Source organism: Pteropus alecto, unplaced genomic scaffold (genome assembly GCF_000325575.1).
Source record: "Pteropus alecto unplaced genomic scaffold, ASM32557v1 scaffold7, whole genome shotgun sequence".
Classification (NCBI taxonomy): Eukaryota; Metazoa; Chordata; class Mammalia; order Chiroptera; family Pteropodidae; genus Pteropus; species Pteropus alecto.
In genome coordinates this window covers 2,045,838-2,072,753 of record NW_006494614.1, presented here as the reverse complement: position 1 = coordinate 2,072,753, position 26,916 = coordinate 2,045,838, and the positions used below count along the sequence as shown (strand labels likewise).

Genomic DNA, 26,916 nt, shown 5'->3' with positions numbered 1-26,916 from the left:
AGGAAAATGAAGTCAAAATGTATGTCCTATTTAACATAAGAGAAATGCATATAAACTACACTGAGATACTTTTCCATATGTATTAGACTGGCAAAATGTAAAAGCCTAATAACATCCTCTGTTGGCTAAGCTGTGGGGGAAAAAGTACATGTGAGAATGCAAAGTGGTACAACCCTTATGCTGGATCTCATGTTATCTAGCTAAATTACATATATATTCCTCATGGATTTTTCAATCCTATTTCTAGGATTCTATCTCACAGATACATAAGCAAAATGTAAAAAGACATGCAACAGACTACAAATTGCATGATTATTTGTAATATCAAAAAACTGGAATAGAGTAGACCCGAATGTCTATAATTGGAGACTGGTTGAATAAACTTTGACACATCCATACAATAGAGTATTGTGCTGCTTGAAAAATAGGGTGCAGACTATTTCTAAGTACTGCTATGAAATAATCCCCAGGATATAATGGAAAGAATAAGGTATCAAAAAGGATACATATTGTAAGCTATGATTATTTAAGAGGGGAGAAGCATATAAACATACCTATCTGTTTAGATTTTTAAAAAGCAATAAAATAAGCCATAAGTTTTAAACAATGGTTATCTATAAAGGGAAGGAAGAAATAGATGGAACAGACATGGAGAAAAATTACAATTGTTTGAATTTACCTCGTTTTGTAGATTTGATACATTTTATGCAATTATTCCCTGACAAGAAAAAGTTCATCACTCTCAAAACAGTATTACAAGAAGTATTAAAGGGACTTAAGAAAAAAAAGTCAAAATATGAATAATAAAATGGCAATAACTACATACCTATTAATAATTACTTTAAACGTAAATGGATTAAATGCTCTAATCAAAAGACATAGGGTGGGAGTCTGGTCAAGATAGCAGAGTAGGTAAATACAAGGTGCTTGCCTTTTCTCACAACCATATCAAAATTACAACTAAACTGCGGAATAGCTATCATGAGGAGTCGCCTGATGTCTAGCTGAACAGAAGTTCTACAACTGGAGACACACAAAAGAGGCCACCTTGAGACTGGTAGGAGAGGCAGAGATGCAGAATGGGCTGGTGCCACTGCTGAGTAGGGCAGTTGAGAATCGAGAGAAATATCTCCAAGGCGGTGATACCCCCGGAAGAGCATGGGGTCCTGGCCGCACACTGGGCTTTCCCCAGTGCTAGGAGGAAAAGTCCCCATAACTTCTGGCTGTGAAAACCAGCTGAGATTATGGCTAAGTGAGATGGAGGGCTGAGGGAACTGCAGACTTTCCTTTTAAGGGGCCGGCGCACAGGCTCACTCTCTCTGAGCTCCAGTGCTGGGGCAGCATCTGGAAAGGTGCCAGGGACTTATGGGGAGGAACTGAGTTGTCTTACTTTAGGACGAGGGCTGGAGGGGCAGCTTTCTCCCAGACGTAAGTGCTGGCAGAGGACACTGTTCCTTTGTTGAGCCCTGCCCAGCTAGGCTTGCAGACCAAGGCAGGCACCATATCTGAATCTCCATCAACCAGGTTAACACTGGTCGCCCTGCCCTGATAATTCCCTGAGACATCACCACTGTGTATTTTCCATAAAAATGGCCTGTCTTAGCTCATGCTGCAGACTTTTCTAAAATCTCTCAAAGGTTCACAGAACCTAAGCAAGCAGCATCTGGCCTCGACGTGCCCCGTACCTCTTGCTGAGCAGCCCCAAGCCGGGCACTAGCAGCAGCCGGCCTCAGTTTGCAGCTTGGCCTTTCAAGGGACTTCTAAGACCAGCATGAGTGTTGGCCATCTGTGGATTGCTTGGTGGCCCATGCCAGATGGCCTCGGGCAGGGCACAGGCTGCACCTGAACTTGGCCTGTGGCAAGGCCCCTCCCAGGAGGACAAAACACCCAAAAGGCAAACAGGGCAGGCACCAGAGCCCTGCTAAAGCAAATCCTGCTCTGTAGGGTCAGCCCCTGCACAACAGCTCCTCTACTGGTCACAGCCAGTCATCGCAACCAACCAGCCCCAGGGTCAATAGCTCCTACTGATGAGCAAATAGCAACCAAAGCCCAACTACAACAGGAGGGCATGCACAACCCATACGAGGGATATACCTGGAGCACCCGGCTCAAGTGACCAGGGAAGACTGTGCCACTGAGACCCACAGCATGCCTACTATATAAGGCCACTCTACTAAGACTGGGAGACATAGCAGCCCTACCTAATACATAGAAACAAACACAAGTAGGCAGCCAAAATGGGAAGACAAAGAAACATGTCCCAAATCAAATAATAGAACAAAGCTCCAGAAAAAGAAATAAGCAAAATGAAGACAAGCAATCTACTAAATGCAGAGTTTAAAACACTGGTTATAAGGATGCTCAATGAACCTAGGGGAGCTCAGTGAGAACTTTAACAAAGAGATGGAAAACATAAAAATGGAGATAGAAAACATAAAAAGAACTAGTTAGAAATGAAGACTACAATATCTGAAATGAAGAATAACTTAGGAGGAATTAACAGTAGATAAGATGAAGCAGAGGATCGAATCAGCAATTTAGAAAATAAGGTAGCAGAAAACACCCAATCAGAACAGCAATAAGAAAAAAGAATCCAAAATAATGAGGACAATTTATGGGACCTCTGGGACAACATCAAGCCTAACAACATTTGCATCATAGGGATATCAGAAGGAGAAGATCAAGAGCAAAGAATTGAAAACCTATTTCAAGAAATGGTGGAAAACTTTGCTAACTTGGTGAAGGAAATAGACAAACAAGCCCAGGAAGCATAGAGAGTCCCAAACAAGATGAACCCAAAGAGGCCAAAACCAAGACACGTCATAATTAAAATGCCAAAGGTTAAAGACAAAGGGAAACTTAAAAGCAGCAAGAGAAAAGCAATTAGTTACCAACAAGGGAGCTTTCATAAGACTTTCAGTTGATTTCTCAACAGAAGCCTTACAAGCCAAAAGGGACTGGCATGAAATACTCAAAGTAATGACAAGCAAGGACCTACAACCAAGATTACTCTACCTAGCAAAGCTATCACTAAGAATCAAAGGACAGATAAAGGGCTTCCCAGACAATAAAATGCTAAAGGAGTTCATCATCACCAAGCCAGTATTACAGGAAATGTTAGAGGGACTTCTTCAAGAAGGAAAAAAAATAAAAATTGTGAATAATAAAATGGCAATAACTACATATCTAGCAGCAATTACTTTAAATGTAAGTGTATTAAATGCTCCATTGAAAAGATAGGGTGACTGGGTAAGAAAAGACCCTTACATATGCTGCCTTCGAGAGACTCATTTCAGATCGAAAGACACATAAAGACTGAAAGTAAAGGGATGAAAAAAGATGTTTCATGAAAATGGAAACAAAAAAACTCTGGGGTAGCAATACTGATACCAGACAAAACAGATTTTAAAACAAAGAGACAAAGAATAAGATAGACTTTGTAACAAAAGACAAAGAAGGACCCAGTTACCCAGTTATCTCACTTCTGGGTATTATCTGAAGAAACCCAAAACACTGCTTTGAAGGGACATGTGAATCCATATATTCACTACAGCATTATGTACAGTAGCCAAGATATGGAGGCATCCTGGGTGTCCATCAATGGATGAATGGAAGAAGTGGTACAGATATATAATGGAATATTACTCAGCCATAAAAAAGAATGAAATCTTGCCATCTGCAACAACATGGATCGATCTAGAGGGTATTGTGCTGAGTGGAGTAAGTCAGACAGAGAAAGACAAATGTCATATGTGGAATCTAGAGAGCAGGATAAACAAACAACAGAAACAAGCTCATAGATAGAACATTCTGATGGTTGTCAGATTGGGGGGTGGAAGAATTAGTGAAGGGGGATTAAGAGGTAAAAATTGGTAGTTACAAAATAGTCATGACGTTATAGAGTATAGCACAGAGAATATGGTAATTAATATTGTAATAACTATGTATGGTGTCAGAAGGGTACTGGATTAATCGGGGTGATCATTTTATATAAATGTCATCACTGTGTTGTACACTTGAAACTAATATATTTTATGTCAATTATAATTGAAAAACATAAAAAATATAAAAATTTAAAAATATGTATAGGCAGATGTAAAAAACATGTTTTATGTTGAGTATTCTAGCATTAAATAAAATATGGATTAGAAAAAAAATACATAAGGTGGTTGAATGGATAAGTAAACAAAAACCATACATATGCCACCTACCAGAGACCTACTTGAAATTAAAAGACACATACACACACTTGAAAATAAAGGGATGGAAAAGATATTTCATGCAAATGAAAAATAAGAAGCTAGGGTAATAATAATTATATCAGACAAAATAGGCCTTTAAAAAAAGGCTACAATAAGAGAAAAGAAGGACTCAGAAATTCCACTTTTGCGTATCTGAAGAAACCTAAAACACTAATTTGAAAAGACATGTGCAACTCTATGTTCATTGCAGCATTATTTACAATAGCCAGGATATGGAAGCAACCTAAGTGTCCATGAATAGACAAATGGATAAAGAAGATGTGGTACATATATACAATGGAATATTACTCAGCCATAAAAAGGAGTGAAATCTTGCCATTTGCTGGATTCTAAAGTGTATTACACTAAGTAAGGTAAGTCAAACAGAGGACAAATACCATATGATTTCACTTATGTGTGGAACTTAATAAAAAAAAATAAATGAACAAACAAAACAGAAACAAACTCATAAATAGAACAAACTGATGGTTGCCAGATGGAAGGGGGGTTGGGTGAATGGATAAAAAAGTAGAAGGGATTAAGATGTGCAAATTGCTAGTTATAATAACAATCATGGGAAGTAAAATACAGCATTGGAAATATAGTCCATAATACTGTAATAACTACATATGGTATCAGATGGGTACTAGATCTATGGGGGTGATTGCTTCGTAAGTTATAAATGTCTAATCACTTTGTTGTACACCCGAAACTAACATGTCAACTGTAATTTAAAAAATTGTTTTTTAAATGAGTGGATATTGTTTAAAGCTCCTAAAAAGTTTATGCAGTTATTAAACAAAATTGTAAAAATTTAAATTAAAAAAATAATTTCTAAAAATTTTAAATTTAAAAATTAAGCAAGTGAAGGATATATCCAGTTGGCAGTATAATCATTTGGATAGGAACCACTAGGGTCATGTCAAAAGAACCCAGGAGCCAACTTGAAGTGGCTTTCAGAAGTCAACTATAGACCCATTAGACTAATATATTAGAACACGAATAAAAAGAAAAGTGTACTAAACTGAAACATATCCAATGTGTCTAAATCTATGAATTTATAATGCTAAATTAATTGATCACCGTTTGGGGATGCTAGTGAATTCATTCATTATTCTAAAAAATGGTTTGGTTCCCTCAAGGAAAACAAAGTCATCAGTTTCACTTACTTGTACAGTTGTTACATATAAGTACAAGCAATTATAAGCCAGTGTACTGTCTGTATCTAATTTTTAAAGTGTTAGCAATTTTAAAGTATCATACTCACCCAACCAGTATGCTGTCCTCAGTAGTGTACATGAAATGGAATAAGAATGCACTAGTATATATTGATTTATAAAAGAAAAAAACAAATGCTAAAACTACTGCCATTTAAGCATATCATTCACAAGGAACAGGAGAGGGCACAAAATCTGTTTACTTCTCTCAGCAACTATCTGCTTCCAGCAGCGCAGACAAGCAGCTCTAATCTTCATGACCACCAGGTCTCATGCTTTGCACATCTTTTCAGCTTTCCCTAAATCTATTCTCAAAGGACAAAAGTCATATTGTGTTACGTGTTCCACATGTTACTGATTTAGCTTCACTACCTATAAAATTCCCTTTCAGAGAAGCTTAATTTAGAAAGAAAGAGAGAGAGAGACAGACAGACAGACAGACAAGAAAAGCATGGCATAATAAACATTCATAGGTTACTTTTAAGCATACAATTTACAAATCAATTAAATTACTTAATATACTGTACCTTACAAGTAGCAGAACAGAATGGTGCTAAATCAAGCATAAGTGGAAAATCTACATGTCTGTTTACTTTGCGAAGACTCAATCCAGCCTTAAAAAGACAAAAATAATTTTGTAATGCAAACAATCTAAATCATGTTTGTTAATTAAAATTAAAAGAATCCTAGAAGTTAGTTTTTTTCATAGATATAAAAAACATGACTAATGAATAGTTGAAAATTGATATAAGACTAAGTTTTTCATTAGGTTTCATAAACTTTTACTGCAAAGATCATTCGTTTATATGTGCATTTTTACCACAAACAATATGGGGATAATTACTTTCACTGTGGCTTTTCAACACTTAGAGAAAAAATAAATTCAATGTGATAAAAGCTCAGTTCCTGATACATATGCTACCATGAAAGGTATTCAACTAGTGTCAGGAGCATATCCTAGGCCTGACTTAGTGACTGGTTAACAGTTACATTGACTCTAGGCAACTTCATCTAGATCAAGGCATTAACCTGTCTCAATGACTGGTTAACAGTTAAACTGACTCTAGGCAACTTCATCTAGATCAAGGTATAAATGGATTAGATTAGATCCATTTCAGTTCTAAAAGTAAGTGATATTCATTCATTAAAAGGAAATAGCCTGAATACTCAAATCATTTTACCAATAAAAGTAAATGTTCTATTTATATAATAAATCAAAAGGAACTGTCATGTTAAGTAAGCTCTATTTTTCTCTATTTTTAATTACCAAAAGCAGAACTTGAAAAATGTATATTTTGCATTATGTAATGATAAAAAGAACTAGTTAATAGACTGTCAAAAATTATTGGATAGGAAATCTACAAATAGAAACTCTACTGGAATCAGAAGATACTTAAATTTGAATTACTTGGGTAACAAAAACTAACAGATACAACCTTTCATGCAAGGCTTTCATGACTTCAGTGACATAATTTTAGTATAGATTTGTTGCATATTTCTTACCTCTCTTTAAAGAAAAAACTTATTTTTTGACCAAAATATACCCACTTACTGATGTTTTTTCAAGTGATGTTTAGAACACTTACCATGATATCTGACATGAAATTATGAGGTTATATTCCATGAATACTTATTTAATCTGTACTCAATTTGTTTGCCTCTTTTTTCTCATCAGGTGACCTCTATAAGCATCTAATACCAGCACTATCTGAGATCATTTCAGGCTCATATGTCCTCCCTAAACTGAACTGTGCTGTTGAGAAACCACCCCATAATAGGGGAGACTTTGTAAAAGCCTTTAATATAAGATGAATCCCTTTTTCTTTTTTGTCAAACTTATTTTTACTTACAGTTGACATGCAATATTATATTAGTTTCAGCTGTACAACATAGTGATTCAACACATATATCTCACAAAGTGATTACTCCAATAAGTCTAGTAATCATCTTGAATCTATTTTTCTAGGAGATAAGTTTTGGAAAATATCTTGCCTTATATTTGGGAATATGCAGGCTCCACCCTATTTGTTTCTTTTTTTTAACTGAATATTTTCCCATGTCATTAAAATATAAATACGACGTTGTGCACATTGGACAGTTACATCAGGCCTCATATCTGGCATGACCTACAATGACTGAGATACACATTTTTGTGTATATCTCTCTTTCCTTGTGACAGGTTCTGACAAGTGAAATTACTTAATCAAAAGTAATTACTTTTGTTAAAAAATTATGCTTATTCAAAACAGTACTTAATGTTCTTGATATATATTATTAAATAACTTTCTAGGTATTATGAACTTATACTCCCACTGCTGGAACACGAGAGTGCCTATATCTCACTTATCAGCATGACCGCATCTTTGCTAATTTGAACAGGTCAAAAAAGAATCTCACTGTCATTTTATTTCGCATTTGGTTTAGTTGGAAAGGATGGACCTTTTTCTTCATACTTTTTTGGAATATTCACTTCTATGAACTGTCAATTCATGTTCTTTGCCATTTTTCTATTAAGGTCTTAATATTTTTCTTATTGATCTTTAAGAGTTCTTTACATATTTATGGTATTAGTCATTTGCCATATTTATGACAAAGATCTCTATCCTGTGTGAGATTTGCCTTTCAGTGTCGTGGATGTTTCTGATATACATACCTCTAAAGTTACTATAGAGAAACAGGCTTTCAGGGACACACTAAAGTACTAAAAGTAGAAACATTGCTCAGAGTCTGCTCCCTATAATTCCCAGTACCTAGGAATAAGAATGTGACTCTGCTGACATTACATGTAGCTTAAGAGCAAGAAGGGACAGAATTGTCCATAAATATTTCTATTTAAAGACATGAATTCTTTAAGTTGTTCCTAAATAGGGATGCAAGTACCAAATATAAAATAGCTGTGGCACATCATGCAATTAGCTTCTCAGATCTGGCATAACCTTATATTACTCAGAGTCACTACAGATCTATACCTTTCATTAGGCATTCTGATGCTATCAGACAAAATACATCTGCTTCTGCTCTCCACAGTCATTTCATTTCTGCTGCATTTCTATAACCCTGGCTATAGAAAATCAAGAACTTATAATCTTTCTGTGGATAAGCATGGGGGGTATTTAGAGAAAAATTTCTTCCTGCCCATCTGTGGCCCCCCTGAAATGTTGCAGATATATAATTAAAGCTCTCGATCTTTTCCCTTGAGATTTCTTTTATGGCTTTTATACTTAGAAAATCTTCCATGCAGAGGTCAGCTTAATATTCATTTAAGTTTTCTTCTAGTCTTTTGATAATTTGTTTCATACAATTAAAAAAAATTATCTAAAAATAGTATTGATATATATGGTGGAGAGGGAAGCTTTAAATTTGTATTTCCATCAACAGCTATTTTTCCTAAGTCCTTTATTGAATAATATAGCCCCCTTCTCAACTGATTTCAGATTCTTTCATTATCATAACAAAAGAGCTTTAAATTATACTCATGTCTTATTCTGATTAACAATTCTGACCATACTACTTTAATTATTATAGTTTTATTTTCAAACAGGTGTCAAAAAAAAAATCATCCCTTCTAACTTTTGCAAAAATGTTTTAGTATTTTCACTTATTCATTCTGCCAGAGAAATGTTAAGATCATTTTAACAAATGCAAAGAAGAAAAGTGAGAGAAGGGACTGAGTTAAAACTAAAAATGACTGGAGAGAAACCTAACACATTAAATATATTTTGCTTCCCACCCATTTAGTCTTGCAGGAGTGGAGCCTACCTTGCAGCCCTTTTTGCACTTAGTCCTAGCCAACCGTGCCCAGCCCACACATGAGATCATGGGAGTTCAGAAAGCAATGTGCATGTTGCTACTTCCCTGCTTCTAAGAGTTCTTAATAAATCTTATTTTTCCATTGTTACACACAAACACACACACGTCACTTGGGTTCCTACCACCTAAATCTTCAAATATTGTGAATTAAACAATTTTAATTAGAAAAGTCTTATAAATTATTCTGGCTGAAAAAGCAGTAAATTCCTTATGACAAATTTTTAAATTCAATAAATTAAGTCTAATCCTTGACAGTATTTTATAAGTTTTAGGGCCTATAAAACATATGATGAAAATTATTATAGTGCTACTAAAGGGACTTTTACCTGATGGAATCTTTTAAGATGGAGAATTAGGATAGTTGGAACAGCAGAAATGAGCAACTGCTTCCTGGCATTAGTATAAGCCCCTTCTGTTTTCTTTTCTGCATAAAATAAATTTATTTGTAAGATTCCATTTTATACATTATCTACCACATAATGTTGTCAACATTTATACAGAAGTACCATATCACATTTTGAAAATATTAAAAAAAAGAGAATGAACTATTGATATTTGTAAGAGTGTGGATGAATCTCAAAGCATTATGCTAAGTGGCAAAGAAGCTAGAGACAAAAGGCTATGTATTATATGATTTCATTTATATGATATCCTGGAGAAGGAAAAACTATAGGGAAATACATCAGACTGGTGAGTGCAGGGACTAAATAAACAATGAGAGAGGAGATTAACTGCAATGGGGCGATGGAAATGTTTTATGCCTTGATTGTGGGCGATGGAAATGTTTTATGTCTTGATTGTGGTTACAGGTCTATATATGTTATCAAAACTCATTAAATTGTATACTTAAAACTGATGAGTTTTATTGTATGCAAATTATATACTATATGCAAATTCTATTATATTCAAATTTAGTAAACTGATCTAAAAAAAGAAACTAGACTTCTGGTTACATGGTATCTCTACTCCTTTTCAAAATCACTAAAATGAAAGATTATTTTTTAGAAGGCACACTCTTATACAGATAAAGAATAGGAAGCTGGAAAGGAGATGGTCTAGTAGTAACTTATGACAATGCCATTCAGCCAAAGGCCACCAGAAACACACCTGTTAATTGATAAAATCAGCTCGTCATTCATTGCAGTAAAAGGAGATCATGTTTCATGGGAACTCTGGGGCATTTCAACAAGAACTTGTTAGGAAGGACTTGAATCGGATTTGAATATGGCCAATTGCATATTTAACTTGGATTAATATAATTTGATATTTCTTCCTTCTCCCATCTAGACATTTCCTTAATTACTAATGTATTAAGCATATCTTTATTGTGATGCTTTGATAATTAGGGACTTGCTGACACTGGAAAGTGGGCCTCTCCCAGAGCTAGCTAATTCCTAAAGATAGTAAAAACTTAAGTGTGTTTCATATGCAAAGCAACCAGTCCAAAACCCATACCCCAGCTACCTCCTTTATTGGACTTATACTCTAAGCCACTATCCACCAGCCCTAATCACACCAGGGCCAGGTACCAGACAACTAGAGACAGCCCCTATTGCCCAGAGCCTCTTGAAATTATTCAAAGCTAGTCGGTCCTAAATCTGTTTACCCTGCCTTGCCTATGTCTTCCCTTGGAAACCATGATAAAGACAATTGCCCTAGTTTCCTCCTCAGCTCCCTCTACCTCCTGTGCCCCCTGTGCTTCCTCCCCACACTATAATTAACAAACTATCATTTCAGTGGCAACCGTCTCCTGATCTGTTGGCCTCACCATACATGAAAAATAAAACCTATATTTTGAAACAACTAGTCACTAAGAATCAGAGTATTCTCTCCACTTAGACAAGGCTAGAGATGCACTGAAAATTTCATACTTGACGAGTTACCTTTTTACCATTTTTCCGTGGTCAACTAAACACAGTTATTGTTTTTGCTAGTTTTATAATACGCAATTATTTAAAATCCTCAAATTTATATCTTATGACTTTATACTAGACTGATGGGATTTGTGAAGCATACTAATCTCATCATTAATCTCACTAGTGATACAATTTTAAGTTTTAGGGAAATTTCTTCTGCAAAGATTTCAGATAGCTAGTCCCTTGAAATAAGATTATGTGGATTTGTATTTTCAAGGTAGAGATGAATATTTCATGTTCATCAATTTATTTTTATAAAAATCTATTGACAATTTACTCTGCCCAGTGTCTTCAGTGCTGAGGTACAAATATGTAAATATGAATAAAACAATCCCTGCCTCCAAGCAGCTCAAATATGGAGACAGGTTCTTAGGTTCTTCTCTTTGGGATCTATAACCAACTAGTCACTGACTATCAGATAATCCATGAATAGCAAAAAAAAAAGCTAAATATTTACCTGTAGAACTGGTTTCTCTTTGGTACTTATGTTTCTTTTCAGTACAATTCTCACATAGAAGCTTGTTATTCCCCATTAGCAATTCCATAGATGTAAACTGGTAGAGACAGGACTGAACTGAACATTCTTTAGAAGTAGTTATATAGCTCTGAGAAAGGGTCTGAAAAGCATTTTGAGGACTGTGAGACATATGCTTCTCCTCTGAAAAACATAAATTTGGAAGATTTAGTGGCTCATTTTCTTGGTCAAAATCTCTATCTCCAGTTACAGTGCTGTTTAAATGAAGTTCGGAAATAGCTTCAGACACTCCCTCATCACCACTGTCAATCTCCTTGGTGGGTGGTTCACTTGCTGATGGATGATGAAAGTATCCATTTGTGTGCATACAGCATACACTACTGGATCTCAACAACACAGTCTGCTCTGAAGCACTTTCAGATTCTGAATCCTCACTGTCAGCATCAACACTACTTTCAGAATGGCCAGCTTCTTTTTCACTGCCATCCGTAGGGCTTTCAGTCAGAGTTGATTCTGTATTCGTGACACTTGCAAACACTGAAGAATCCCCTTTCATCTTGAGGTTTCCATTTTCCTGGTATATGACAAGAGCTTTATCTTCTCCAGATGATACTTTTCTTATACGTTTTCTGCCATGAATTAGTTGATTCTGTAAGGTGACAGTGTTTTCAGAGAAAAGAATCCTGTGACTTTACTGAAAATAAATGCCAATACATCTTACTTAAACGTTCCACTATTATTAGATATATATTTTTTCTAGTATCTCTGAAATCCATTTCCTAAATCTACATAAATTACAATCAGTAGAAGATATACTAATAAGTAGTTTTAATTTAAAAATAAACCTTTACACAAGACACCAACAATAGTTGTTCCCTATTTGCAGAAGAATTGTGCTGTGTGGAAGGATTTTCAAGTGTAAACTTCTGCATAATATCTGTAGTCTTTCCACTTCGAAAGCTTTCTATAGAGTAAGTTAAATCTGATAGTATATCAATTTGCTAAGTATAAACCACATCTCGTAAAAAAATTGTTTTAATGAAATAAAAATTTTGATTGATTTTTAAAAATTTATGTGGGATAACAACAGCCAGGTGTGTCCCTAGTGAAATAACATGTCTAGACAATGGTCATCGATGACTGGTAACATGACGGAAAGAGACATCAAACTTGATGGGCACCTCCTGGAAGTCTGCACTGCCATCTATAAGTTTTCTTGCCCAAAATTAAATAATCAAACCTAAAGCTAATTAGGCCTCTATATCTAATTGCCTTAGAGAGAAAATAAAGGAACACAATAGCAAAATGAATTACTATCAATATGGGAATGTACAAAACTGCTTTAAAAAAATGACCTGATTTCTTCAAAAAATAAATTGCAAAGGAAAAATTGGAGGGTGGGGAAAATCTGTAGATTAAAAGAGATTTAATGAATGGATATTGGTGCTATTAAGAAGTTATTAATATTTTAGGTATGATAATGGTACTATGGTTATGTAGTTAAAAAGAGTATCTTTTAGAGACACACACTGAACTATATGATATATTTGGGATTTTTTTCCAAAATAATCTGGGGTGAGGAAGGGGAGAATGTGAAGTAGATATAGATAAAACATTAGCCATTAGCTGATAATTATGAAGCTGAGAACTGAGTACACAGGAGTTTATTATACAATTTTTCTACTTTTGTATAATTTTGAAACTTCTCTTAATAAAAGATTGTTTTAAAAAACAATTGTCTCACAAATGCACATAATCTTACCTTATCTTTAGATGACGAAAGCGTCTTTGTTGCTCCGGGTTGATGAGTATTTTCTATAGTAACAGTGCCACTGTACTGATCCTTATCTGTCTCCTGTAAACTTCTATATTTACTCATTCTTCCCAAAAATAATGGTTTTGAAACCTATATAGATGCCATGTACATAACACGAAATCTCTTTAAAAAATAAATTCTGGATATCATCTACTTTTTAAAATTCTAACTCATTTGAAGTATATTTTCTTTAACATTCACTCTCAAAACAAAATATAAACCATAAGGGTTTAAATTCCTTGAGAATAAGAACTATATCAAACTTTATGCATACATATACAAACCCCAATGTTATGTTGTATAAGCTTGATTACTGTATATAAAAAATGACTCATATATTTGATAATATACTCAACAAATGTCTGCATATATGAATAAATAAATGCCCTTCACAAAAGACGTATTATTAAGTTTTCTCCTTACCCTCTCTTCTATTATAGGAAGTGAAATATCAATAAAAGGATCTTTCACCATGGAGATCTTTAAGAAAAAATATATTGAGAACTTCAGTTAGAATTCTAACATGGACAATGCACTTTTGTAAAAGCTTAAAGAAATCAAACTTCTCAGGCAACTTAAAATTTTAAGTTAAAAAACATTCTTGGAACAATAGCAATTTAATTAGGTATAGCAGCACATATCATTAATCAAAATAAGATATCCCAAAATGTTAATAAATACAACTCAGTTTAATTTTATAATGTTGTAAATATAACTAACCTGTAATATTTAAAGCAACTTCAAAATAAACTGTGTAGAATAACAATGTTAACTAAAGATAAACATATTTTTAGTGAAATCAGTGCCATAACATATAGAATATGAACGTTAAGAAAAGGTCATGTAAAAATGGCCTTTGACTGTGTTTGTAGATTCTTTAGGATAATTCTGTTTTAAAAGATAGTCTAGCTTGTGAGAGAGAAATCAACTTCTATGTTGAATATATTAGAAATTTTTAAGTAACATCATGTTGACACAGTCTGTGCTTCAATATAACAAGCTAGAAGGACATATATAATTCTAAATGTGTAAAACTAAAGAAGATAGACAGGTACTCCATAATCTCCATAAGGAGAATGTACATAAACTCTCTCTTTTACAATAAAATCTGACAGAAGTTTAAGCTGATCGCACTCTAAGCCATATGCTTTCAGAAATATTCTTTATCAAGCCATTGAAAATCTATAAAAATTTATACATCTTTAAACTGTTGTTAAAGTACAGATGGCATTTCAAATAAAAATTACCAATAAATTCAAAGATGTTAATTTAAATCTACTTAAAAAACCAACTTAAACAAGTCCTATAAAAGTAAACTTAAATTCAAATGTGGTAGATCGCCCTAGGTTATGTTACATCAAATTATTTCTTTTGGAACTATATTTTAGGGCAAAGAGAAAATTCACAGAACTTTTTCATTTTAATACAAAGAAGTAGTTAGTACATCCAAGACTTTTAAAACAGGCTAAGAGAATTCCACAGGTTTTTCGAGAGGAAAAATAACACATCTACTCTTAAAAATTATAAATTATGTTTATTTTCTAGGAGTGAAGAATACTATTATGTAGTCATCTGTCACAAAAATAAGTGACTGCTGATATTATATATGTGAAAGAAAATGTACAACGTGACTGTAATCTATTCCATGTTGAAGGGAATTTTAAAGTACCTACATTTGCACATTCTTCACACATGACTGTGCTAGTTAATTCACCAATAAAGATCCGATCTATGAAGTTCATTTTCACACCTTCTTTTCCATATGCTGTAAAAATAATGCTTTTTAATGCAAAAAACATGTCAACCATCAACCTAACAATGTAACATGCTTTTTTCCCCCTGTTGATTCAAAAGAAATCTAAGGCAGATGTCTAGTACCACATTTAATAGTGTATTTTACTTTAAGATGTTATAATGTCTTTCTCCTATGCAATTCTGTAGAGAAAGTATGACTATCAACTACAGTAGTCTTCAAGAAATAACAAACTGCTCTTAAAAGTTAAATTAAGTAGGGCAATCACCACTATTTATACTACACTGCAAGTACTTGCTTTAAGCCCTTTAAAGCTTCTGCGCCTAACCTAGGGGTAGGAGGATGGAAAAAGAGATAACGCTTTTCGTGCTACAGATGCCGGGACCATAACTATGGAAATGACAGAGTAGTCAGAGACAAGTAAACACAGCACAGTGTAAAGAATTAAGATGGCAATTAATAACTGTTATGTGTGTGTGTGTGTGTGTGTGTGTACTGCTATATAAAAAATGTTAAAATTATTGTTTGAAAAATATTTATAAATCAAAGAAATTATGCCTATAATTTCCTTCAAAATAGTCTTGGGTTGAGAGAAAATAGAAAAACGTAATACCCCATGAACTGAATGTAGTTTAAGTGGGATGATGGGTATATGGGGCTTCGTTATACTGTTCTAATAGAAATTTGAAATCCTCCAAAGTAAATACTAGGGGAAAAATATATTAACAAACCTATTCACTTCTCTTTCAAACTTTTTTCCTATCCTTTTTGGGTCTTTACCTTCAAATTACAAACAGCATTTAACATAATTTTAAAATATTATTTGAAGCACCGAATGACAGAACAGACATATCCAGATGTATCAATAAACATTTATTAATTATGATGATAACTAATTAGAAATGATGGTAAACTAAGTTGTTTCATTAAGAAAAACTATACGAGAGATTAAAAATAGAAAAGATTACAAAACTAGAAAGAGGTGAAAGAAAAACTGGGCAGTTATTATAAACATGCACTAGGTGGCACTATCTCAAAACAAAAGAACAAGGTATGCTTGAGAATCTATATTTTTTAAAATCTTGAACCCTTAACTGCAATATAAAGTTTTGGCATGTATATCACAATGTATATTTGTTTAGAAATTATAGACATGTAGTGTGTACATATAATGCTACAAAAATATAGAAGTTAGAAAAGAGAATAAGTACAATACAAATAATAATTTTAAATGTCTTCTAAAAATGATGACTTCATACTACTATTAGTTAATATCTCAAGGCAGAATATACATTTAGGACAAAGTAAATCACTAATAACATGGAATATAAACCCACATGTAAATGTTGATAATTATAAGTGATCTGTTTAGATTAGATAATCATTGTTTGTGCCTCATAATTTGGCTGATGAAGAGTCAACACTGGGTGTAAAGCAGGCATGTACGATTGACCTATTAGCACTCTCTTCAATAAATGGTTTCCCTGAAGGAATTTTTGGAGCACTTAAGCATTTTGTCTAGTTAAAACTAGATAATATCCATAAATCCAGTCATCCAAGCAGACCTCATCGGCAAAATGACACAGTATGATGAAAGTGAACTTCCAAGTGAGGATGCGATTTTCAGCAACTTACATACTTCACATAAAGGCATCAACATCGATCTGCATGTTTCATATTAATTTTATTTTTACAAATTCACATGGATACATTCTAACATTTTGTTTCTATGATCTACTAGAATATCTTGCAGCCACTGGAATAAGTACATCTTCATTTTAAGACCACTGCTTTAGAGAATTAGTTCACATAATGCTCAGTTTTTCCTCTGAAAAGAAACTTTTAATATTTTCTTCTAGAAGAAATTTTTTACAGTGAAAGAGTCAACATACCTTTGACTTTTTTTCTAGTTTCATCATCAGCAGTTTTAGTAGTTGGGTTGTTAAATGCTTTTAGAATGCTCGCTTGTATTCTCTATAAAACAAAGTTAATAAGAATTTAATAAGAATCTGTTCTTTCACAGCAATATTTTTTGTGTCTTTGAATAGAATTTGGTTTAGTAACAGTTAACTCCAGTCTCATCCTCTTAATAACAGAAGGACTTTCAAACAGCAAGGTACACTGGATCTCAGTTCCCTAGTCTGTAAAATAAAATGAATTTTTAAAAAATTAAACAAGAACACTGAACAATTCTCTTCTTTGGGGGAGAATTGTTTAAGAAGCTCTTAAATTGGTCACTCTGACTTCCATGTAGATTATTTTATTAATATACATATGTGACTAATGTCCAAATATCAATTAATGTACAAAGCAAGAATACCCTAAATCTTGCTTGTTTTGTTTGAATTTAGTTGTAAATAATGTCATGTCTTAATTAAAGTCTTAAGCAGCTCTTAGTAAATGACAAGATTTGTTTCCACATCTCTTGCACGTGGATTAGGAAAGATCCAATCTCACAGAAAACTTTTAGAATTAAATAAAACTATATATTCCAATAAAAACTTATCTAAGCTAACAAATCATCACCTTTACACTAATTATGCCCTTAATTAGTGGATGAATTTAATCTTCTCTGATTCGTATTTTACAGTGCAGTGAAAGCTTGTTAATTATCCTTCAAAATATTTTTTAAAGTCTTAATCATAGGTTTTCATATGTGAAACCACTGTTTGACCTGAACTTCCTGGTGTAAAAATAATAATTTTGGTGTTAAAAATTTATTATGTCATAGGGAACCTAACCCAAACTGCAGACTTCCCAGAGAATCCAAGGTACTGTCCACTGCTCAGAAGAAAATTCGCAGCCTTATATATTTAAATCAATTGAAAAGAACAAAAACAAATTAAGCAGCCAACTTATATATTTAGAAAAAGAATATCAAAACTGACCAAAAGTAGAAGAGTTAGTGAAGATAAAAGTAGAAATTAAAGAGAATAAATGAGTCAAAAGACAATTCTGTGGTCGGGAGATAAACCCACTAGCTAATCTTAATCAAGACAAGGATGAAAAGCATAACATTGCACCCAAGAAAAAAAGGAAACCACTAACAAAATTAAAGACACTTTCAGTAATCATAAGAGGCCACTTTACTCGACTCTCACATAATTACATTGGAAAATTCAGGAAAAAAAAAAACCAGATAATTTTCCAGGAAATTAATGCCACAAGAGACAGAAAATCTTCCAGTTTTCATGGAGAAGGAGAGGGGAAGAGAACATTGTTAATTAGTACTCTTTACAAAAATCTCTATACCCTAACAGTTCACAGAGGAATGCCACGAATCCTATGTTCCAGGGCATAGAAAAAAGGAAATTTCCAAATTATTTTCCTGAAGCATAATATTGGTACCAAAAGCTGACAGAGAGTACACACAATACCTACCAATATCAATTATGAAAAAATTCTGAAAAAAAAGCAACTGAATACAATAGCACATTAAAAATACAGTATGACCCAGAGGCTTTTATTCTAGCAATGCATACCATTATAGTAATATAAGCCATTATATTAATAGGTGTAGGAGGAAAAAATTATAAGACCAAATCCTTTGACATCCCCTATTCACTATTAGTTACCATTGTCTTAAAGTTCTATTCATTGCATTTGATAGTAAAATAAATCTCAAAGGTATAAAAATTATAAAGAAGATAAAACGTAATAAAGTTAATAGCCTTCACACACAAAAACCAGTTAGAAGATATGGAATACCTCATTTATAATAGCAACTAAGACGATAAAATAACTAGGAATAAACTTAAGGTAAGAAATGTGTAAAATCTAAATGAAGAAAACTTTAAAACACTACTAAAAGACACAAAAGAAAACCTGATCGCATACAAAGACACACGATGTTCCTGGATAGGTCCTAAGAGTATAAACATATCAATTCCCCTAATTTGTGCATTTACCATAATGTCAGTAAAAATAGCAAAAGCTGGGGTTTGGGTTTTTTTTGGTTTGTTTTTGTTTTAATGTGAGAAGTTGAAGGAGAGATATGGAAAAATAAACAATAACAATGAAAACTGGGGAGGGGGCAAGTGTAGTGAGAGATGACTAGTCCCACTAGATTTCCTGAAATGCATTAAAACTGTCATAATTTAAAGTATGATCCTAGTATTCAAACAGATAGGCAAATATAATGGGAAGTTAAGAAACAGACCCAAATATATATGAAAAATTAGTATAATTAGGGCGTTATTAATTGACTGGGAAAAGCATACTACACAGTTCAGATTACTGTAGGATAGTCAAATGGGAAAAAAGGAAATAGGATATACTTTAATGGATCAAGAGTTAAATTTAAAAATAAATCATAAAAGTACTAGAAGAAAACACGGGAAATTCTTTTATAACCTTGGAGTGGGAATGCTTTTTTAAGTACGACTCAATATCCAGAAGCCATAAAAAAAAGTGTTAAATTAAAAAAAAAATTTTAAACTTTATATATATATAAAAAAATGCTTCTACATTATAAGCAAAATCAAAACATAACTGACAAAGTTGGAAACATATTCTCTCTCCTCATATACAAAAACCTTTCAGAAATCAAAGAATCAAAACTCAGCAGAAAATTGGGCAAAAAATAAAAACAGATGAAAAGATATTGAGCCTAGTATAAAAAAGAAATGTACACTAAAAGTACCGAGATACTATTTTCTACCTAGCAGATTGGCAAAAATTAAACAGTCTGACAAAACAGTCTTCTGGTGAGGCTATGGGAAACAGACTCCCTTATATGGTACGTTGCTGACAGAAGTGAAAATTGTATGCCTATGGAAATTATTTAGAGTATATCAAAATTACAAGCATATATATCATTTGATTCAGCAATCTCATTTCTCTATTTATACAGATGTACTTACACACATGCAAAATAATATATATACATTATTCATCACAATATTGTTCATAAAAGCATAAAGCCAGAAACAACATGTAAGGGATATTCATCAAGGAACTGGTTAAAAATGCTGAGCTTAGAAAAAAAAGTAAGGAAGCTTCCATTCTTCTTACATGAAAGACTGCTACAGTATCTTAAGTGAAAAAAGACAAACTGCAGAAAGGTGTATATATAGCATATGCCACTTTTTAAATAAAGAAAAAGTATAAATATATATACCACCAAATGAGAGCATAAACCAAGAAAGATAATATGGTTTACAGGCAACATCGGGGCAATACTGAAAAGAGGCAAAGGGAATTCCCAGGAGCAAGTTAGTAAAAATTCCAGAATGATGTCTATGCATCAAAAGTGGGAGGCAACCAATCCAGATTGGACCAGTGAGACTTATGAGTTAGACATACTACCAACACCAAGATCCCCTCTACCACTATACCATGTTTTTAAGCCAAGGACAGAATATATGGGGAATAAGCGGCTAATGTCTGTACTTTCCCCTCCATGCCCCACTGCCTGGATTGGCAGTGGATATATATTATCCTCCAGAATCATTCTGCTATGACCTATTCCTGAGAGCCATGAACCAGAAACAGAAAACAGAGAAGCCTCTAGCTTTGCTGGACCAGAGAGCTAGTACCTGGTCTCTTCTATACCTCTGCTAATTGTCTTGACATTGACATACCTGGCTTAAAATACATTCATGACTTCCCCAGAAAGAGCTCTTGTAAACTCTGGGAAGCCAAAGCCAGACTATGTCACAGAGATTCTCTTGGCTCATCTTCTTTTGGGAGCCTTCGTCCAATAATATCAATAGGTTTGTGCTTGCTACTCAGTTTTGCAAAACTAAATAATATATTGTCTAAGTATACATCGGTAGCTATCAAAATGAGTGGTTACCTCTGATGAAGAAGAAGTGTTTAGAAAAAAAAGAACAGGTAGCTTCTATGGTACTATTCTATTTTTCTTTTTTTTTTATAACTTCTAGGGGTGGTGGTGAGGAAGAGTGATAGTGATATTTATATTACGCTTTAAACTGTGTATATTTGTACATATTCTTCTATACACATGAAATGTTTCATAAGTTAACACCCCCCCCCAATAATTGTGGAACTGAGTTTCATTTATTAACTGTCCTAGAATCAGCACATTATATTTCCTAGAACTGCTCACTATTTTCTTCTAGTGTATTTTGAAAGTTAATGCACAATTCAAAAACTTGAATATAAACAGGGTAGGGTCTAAAAATAAACATACAGTAATCCATACCATGTCATACTGTCATGAAATATATGCAAAGGTAATCAAAATAATAAAATATACTCCAGAAACTACTAAAAATTAAAATAATCTCCAATTCAGACTCCAAAATTGAAATAATTCAGATACTGTCTAATAAGCTAAAGCTGACTTACACCTTGAAAAAATAATTTCTTTAACCAAAATAAGCAAATTAGAATGGTATGAATTTCATGCAGGAGAAATATTTAATGAATGTAAATGAAAAATTCCAATAAATACCAATGTTCACTTGTAAATATTTAATGTAACTGTAAAAAGCCTCTCTAGCTATTAAAAATAAAGACCTCTAACTCAACTTGGAAGCCTAAATTTATTCTACAATTTGAACATTTTATAAATTATATATGACTTTCAATATAATTTAATAAGCCTTTACTATATTGTAAAATGTAAGCTATCATGATATTATACTCTTAATAAAAGAGTAAAAACAAACAAAATAAAACCCCAAATAAGAGTGAAAACAATGAAGTTGATTAAATTATTAACTTTAAACTATTAGACTTTGGCTTTTTTACTGTATCCCAGCCATAAATTTATATTCTTCCCTCTATACTGTTAGAGAGATAATAGGTAACTTATCAAGTTGAATAAAATAAATGAGTTTAGGTACATCTACAAACTCTCACTGTTAAGAGTTGTGCTTTGAAACATTTAGGTTAAAAAAACAGACTTTGGTCAGAGAGCTGTTAACAACTGCAGCACATTAATCAACTAGCGCTATCAAAGTTCAACTATTTCAAATTTCATCTTAAACTTCTTTTAAAAAAAGGAATGCAGAAATTCATAGTTTTATGCCTTTTAAATAATCCTATCCAATAATGTATTAAAGTTATATGTCTTTGAGAAGATAATAAAAATGTAACATCATTATTTTAGTGATAGCTAAAATTAAAAAGAAAAAAGCGCAGGTTATGTTTCTAAGTTGAAAAGCCTGCCTATAAAAGAAGTTCTTATACTAAATTTGATTTTATTTTTCACATAACAATTTCCAATTTTTGCACAAATGATCCCTTTAGTGCTCTATTCAGTAAGAGCATGTTATATTCATAAACTTTATAGTCATAAGAAAAAGACTTTAATGAAACAATATGAAAGGAGGTCAGTAGTTTTTAATCATTACTAAAAGATTCTGGTGGCAGACATAACGGTATAGCTTTTCTTCAAACAAAAAACACATGGCAGTGACAACTACAATAACAGCACGATTGACAGCTGTGGGGTTCCCAGGCCAGACAATGCAGCTCCTGCCTCGGTACTCACTGTAACTGATCAGCACAACCGTCCTTGCTTGCAAGACTGAATAGATCCACAGACTTGACATTTTAATTTTGTCACACCATCTAAAACCCTCAAAGAGAGGGAGAAAGATAAGAGCTTTCAAAAACCAGTGTTTCCTGATGTGCTGCCTGAGTTTTTAAGATACTGTGAATCCTAATGAACCATTATGACAAAACAACAATTTAACTGTAACAAAGAATGCCATCAAGTAATAGAAGTGAAATAGAAAAAAAATGATAGAGAGAGATTTTATTGTTCTATTCATAATATCAACAGAAAAATAATGTAGAGGTAATTTTTAATTCTATTTCTAATGATACATGACCCCCAATTATCAAACATATTCTTTCAAATTAAAGAGGAAAAAAATCATTCTAGCGATTGGTAGATTGAATGAAGTAACTCCCTATATCATCTGCAGGCTCTGAAGCGTCAAAATACATTTATTCATAATACAAAGAAAGAGCATCTCTCTCCACACTGCTATCTTGTATCTTCTTCTTCAACGAGAGTATTAATAAACCATAGTTACTGAATTAGGCTAATACTTTTCAAATAGTAAAATAATTATGCTTAAATTTTAAATAGCAAGCTTAACAAAGAATGTATTATTTATACTGGTCACTGAAGACAAAGCATTAAAACTAAGCTTTAATAAGCAGTATTGTATAGAAAGATCATTAGTTTGATAGAAAGATCAGTTTAAATCTCCATTCTTGGTATGTTTCTAGAACTAAGAAAATATCATCAAATATTCGCTCATGGGGGATTGTGCTAATGTCCCCCAAATTTAACTAATTATATATCTCTTAACTGATTTTAAAAACAAATTATAAGTAAAACATAACAGTATTATTCTGTCAATTTAATAATTTACTCAAATTGTAACCTATTCAAAATAACTGTAAATCTCCAAGAAACTAGCTACTATAACTTAAGAGACTGTTTATTTTATTTTCTTCCCAATTCAAGTTCTCAATAGAAACTGTCCATTTAAAGGGTAAGCACTGACAACTTAGTCAACAAACATTCACTGAGCATCTACTATGTACAATGTACATGGGACACATAGATAACAGTATCAATCCTTGAGGAATGTCACCACAGCCTAAGGCGACAAAAACAAATTTAAATAGAAGGTTGTAGGGTTCTAATCAAAATATATAAAAGTAGAGGATGGCAGAAACAGAGTGACACCTTCAAAAGTTAAATTTAAGTCAATAAACAGCTAATTAAGAATGGCACTGTATTAATACAGTTGGCCCTTTGTATCTGCAAGTTCCACATCCCTGAATTCAAACAACTCAGAAAAAAATGTTATATTGTTGCTGATGTGTACTATGTAGTTAGGCCTGCAATGGTACTGAACGTGTACAGACTTTTTTTCTTGTCATTATTGCCTAAACAATACAGTATGACAACTATTTTCATAGCATTTACATTGTATTGGGTATTATAAGTAATCTCTAGAGATAATTTAAAGTAGATGACGTGCATAGATTACTGCATATACTACACCATCTTATATAAGAGACTTGAGCATCCATGGATTTCAGCATCGGTGTGGGGTCTGGAACCAGTCTCCTGCAGACACTGAGAGACAACTGCATACTGGTAACATGAGGGAGTGATTAACTCATTCTTTAAGATTATTTCTAAGAAAATATGAGAAGCCTAATAACTCTCTCTTCACTGAAAACCAGCTTTTAGGAGTAAAGAAACACTATGATGTTATAACTCAAAGTAGAATTTTTTTTTTAAAAAAGGGAAGAATCCACCCTCCCTAGCAATATAGTAACATCTACCACAAGTATAGGAGCACTTTTCACCAGGTTGCTTTACTACATAGTAATATATAGATTAAGAAGTATATTCACCTTGAAGAGGAAACAGGATTTCACCTATTATGACAATTATGAGTGACAGGGGCTCCCCACAGTGCTATATTGAGAATGATGCTGACTGAATCCAGACTCAGCAGAGTTATTATGAATGATCGGCAAAGTCTGCTATGAGTAAGAAGGGGAAAATGGAAGAAATGTACTGTGAATTTGACATCTTTAATATCCCGAATTTTCTCTGAAAACAAAAATTATATGCTATTTGCATAGGATAGCAACAAAAAAGTTGAATTTAACTAATTTAATGTAAGAGTCAACAAACGGCTAATCAATTAAGGGAAAAGATTACAACACTGTTTAAGGAATCTATTCAGTCCATGAGCCATTTGTTCTGTTCTAAGAAACATTCCCTGATTCAGAAGGCTGGGGCCCAATTCCTCTAGACACCGGTGACTGATCACTGAGTGGATCCTAATCCAACATGAGATAATGAAGTTTTTCTCTTGGGAATTGGGATTCACAAACAGGCAGTTTCATTTTTATACATACAGAACTGCAACATGCAAACTGTGGTGATCATGTGCTGCCACTCAGAGAAGCAGAGAAATTGCTCAGTCTGCAAACGGATGAATAAAAGAACCCTACAGAGCCAGAGAAACTAGAAAAATAAGAATACTTTCTGGATTCCTGAGAATCTTCCTGTCCCAACTATATCCCCTTTCACCTGGATTCTTAGATCCTTTTTCTTTATTTAAGCTAGTTTTAGTTGATTTATTTATAGCCAAAGGGTTACAAATAATAACTAATTTAGGTTAACTAATAAAGGGTAATAGGGGTTGTGAAAGGGTGAAAGTTAATAATCCTATGGTAGAAGAGTCAAAAAAGAGAGAAAGAAGAAATAGCATAGTTAGAAAAATATCAAATTACTTCTCAGCCATACATTAAAATTATCGTAGAAATTAATTCCTTCAGTTTTATACCCTCTTCTTAAAGAGTATGTATGATATACATAAAGAAATCTGACCTTTGTTTCTTCTGTCCTCACTGCATCCAGCAGATAATGCAGAAGTTCCTGACTGTCCTGTTGTTGAAAACTTTTAAATCGAGGGGCTCTATGATTTAAAAAAAAAACAGGAAAGAAAAAAAGAACAATCATTTCATCAACAACATATTATTATTTATAAAATCACTTTGAAATAACATAGCCATGGATTCAACTTACTTCTTTTTCTATGAAGTCAAAAGACAAAATGTGATTACTGTTCCAATTAGGATGAAATCTTAAGTCACTGAGAACAATATGGCTATCCTTTATTAGGCAACTACTACATGCCAAGCACATATGTTAAGTTTTACATAGGTTAAGTCACATAATCCTCAAACAAGCTTGGGATATACTATTTTCTCCAGCTTATATATGAGGGCTCAGAGGGACTGTTTAAGTAATTTGCACAGTCACACAATAAGCAAAAACAAACAAACAAGCAAAAAAAACAGTATTCAAACTCAAGCTACTGTGATCTATTATCTTCCTACCTTAAATAATCAAATGCATGTGATTGTATTAAAATAAAGAATTATAAACTGATGTCTCTGTGAATGTATTTTAAGAATTTGACAATTTCTAGTGTATTAATTAAATAAAAGGATCGAGTGCTATTCATAGAAACATCAATACAGCAAATATTTAGTTGATTTCAGTTATATTCCTGGCAATGAACTCCAGTTCTAAACGAGCATTTTTGCCTTAAATGCAAACAAGTACTAAATTTAGAAAGTGCTCTAAGATGAAAGAATTTTGTCAAAATAACACAAAATAGTAAGACTATATTATATAACAAGACAAGTTTACAATTGTCTCATGGTACAGTATACAACGTACCTCATTTGATATACACAACAGTGCCGTTAGGGAATTCATAATTAATAAGAACTTCATTTTACACTTGAGAAAACTGAGGAACAAGCTGAGTGCCACTGACATAAATCCAGGTCTTCTGATTCTTGAGTTCAGTACTTTAAGCATTATTCCTCATTATCTCATGATACATGTTCATCCTAGTAAAGCACTAATGTGAGGCCCTGGTGTTAAAAAGCTATTCAAAACAGGCGTGAATCTAGCCTGTAACAGAAATCATCTTAGTTACTACTACTCACTCTTGCTAAGAAGTAGCACATAGTAGAATCGTGTTGAGCACTTTCATTTATTCCCCTAATGGGCTTCCCTTTCTGCATGTTGTGGATACTGTTCACTTCCTAGATCAGAGATGAGGACAGAAACCAAGATAGACACCAATTCCAACCCTATTTGGGCCTCTACAGCTAGACTCTATGAAAGGCAGAAATTGCATGACACTATACTTGTGC

The 26,916-nt window shown here is 33.2% G+C and overlaps 1 protein-coding gene across 7 annotated transcripts in view; it reads right to left on the bottom strand.

Moving 5' to 3' along the window:
• USP45 (ubiquitin specific peptidase 45) overlaps positions 1-26,916 on the bottom strand; it is a 62,059-nt gene that overhangs the window by 4,576 nt on the left and 30,567 nt on the right. For 6 of the 7 annotated variants that reach the window (XM_006926275.3, XM_025042634.1, XM_025042637.1 and 3 more), the window contains 8 exons: positions 25,574-25,661; positions 17,121-17,202; positions 15,149-15,240; positions 13,899-13,955; positions 13,422-13,565; positions 11,642-12,308; positions 9,595-9,692; positions 5,986-6,072 (listed from right to left, as the gene is read on the bottom strand). In XM_006926275.3, the coding sequence (XP_006926337.1) occupies positions 5,986-6,072; positions 9,595-9,692; positions 11,642-12,308; positions 13,422-13,565; positions 13,899-13,955; positions 15,149-15,240; positions 17,121-17,202; positions 25,574-25,661 (1,315 nt within the window). The remainder of the gene's footprint in view (positions 1-5,985; positions 6,073-9,594; positions 9,693-11,641; positions 12,309-13,421; positions 13,566-13,898; positions 13,956-15,148; positions 15,241-17,120; positions 17,203-25,573; positions 25,662-26,916) is intronic. The other variant, XM_006926276.3, reaches the window with a different exon arrangement.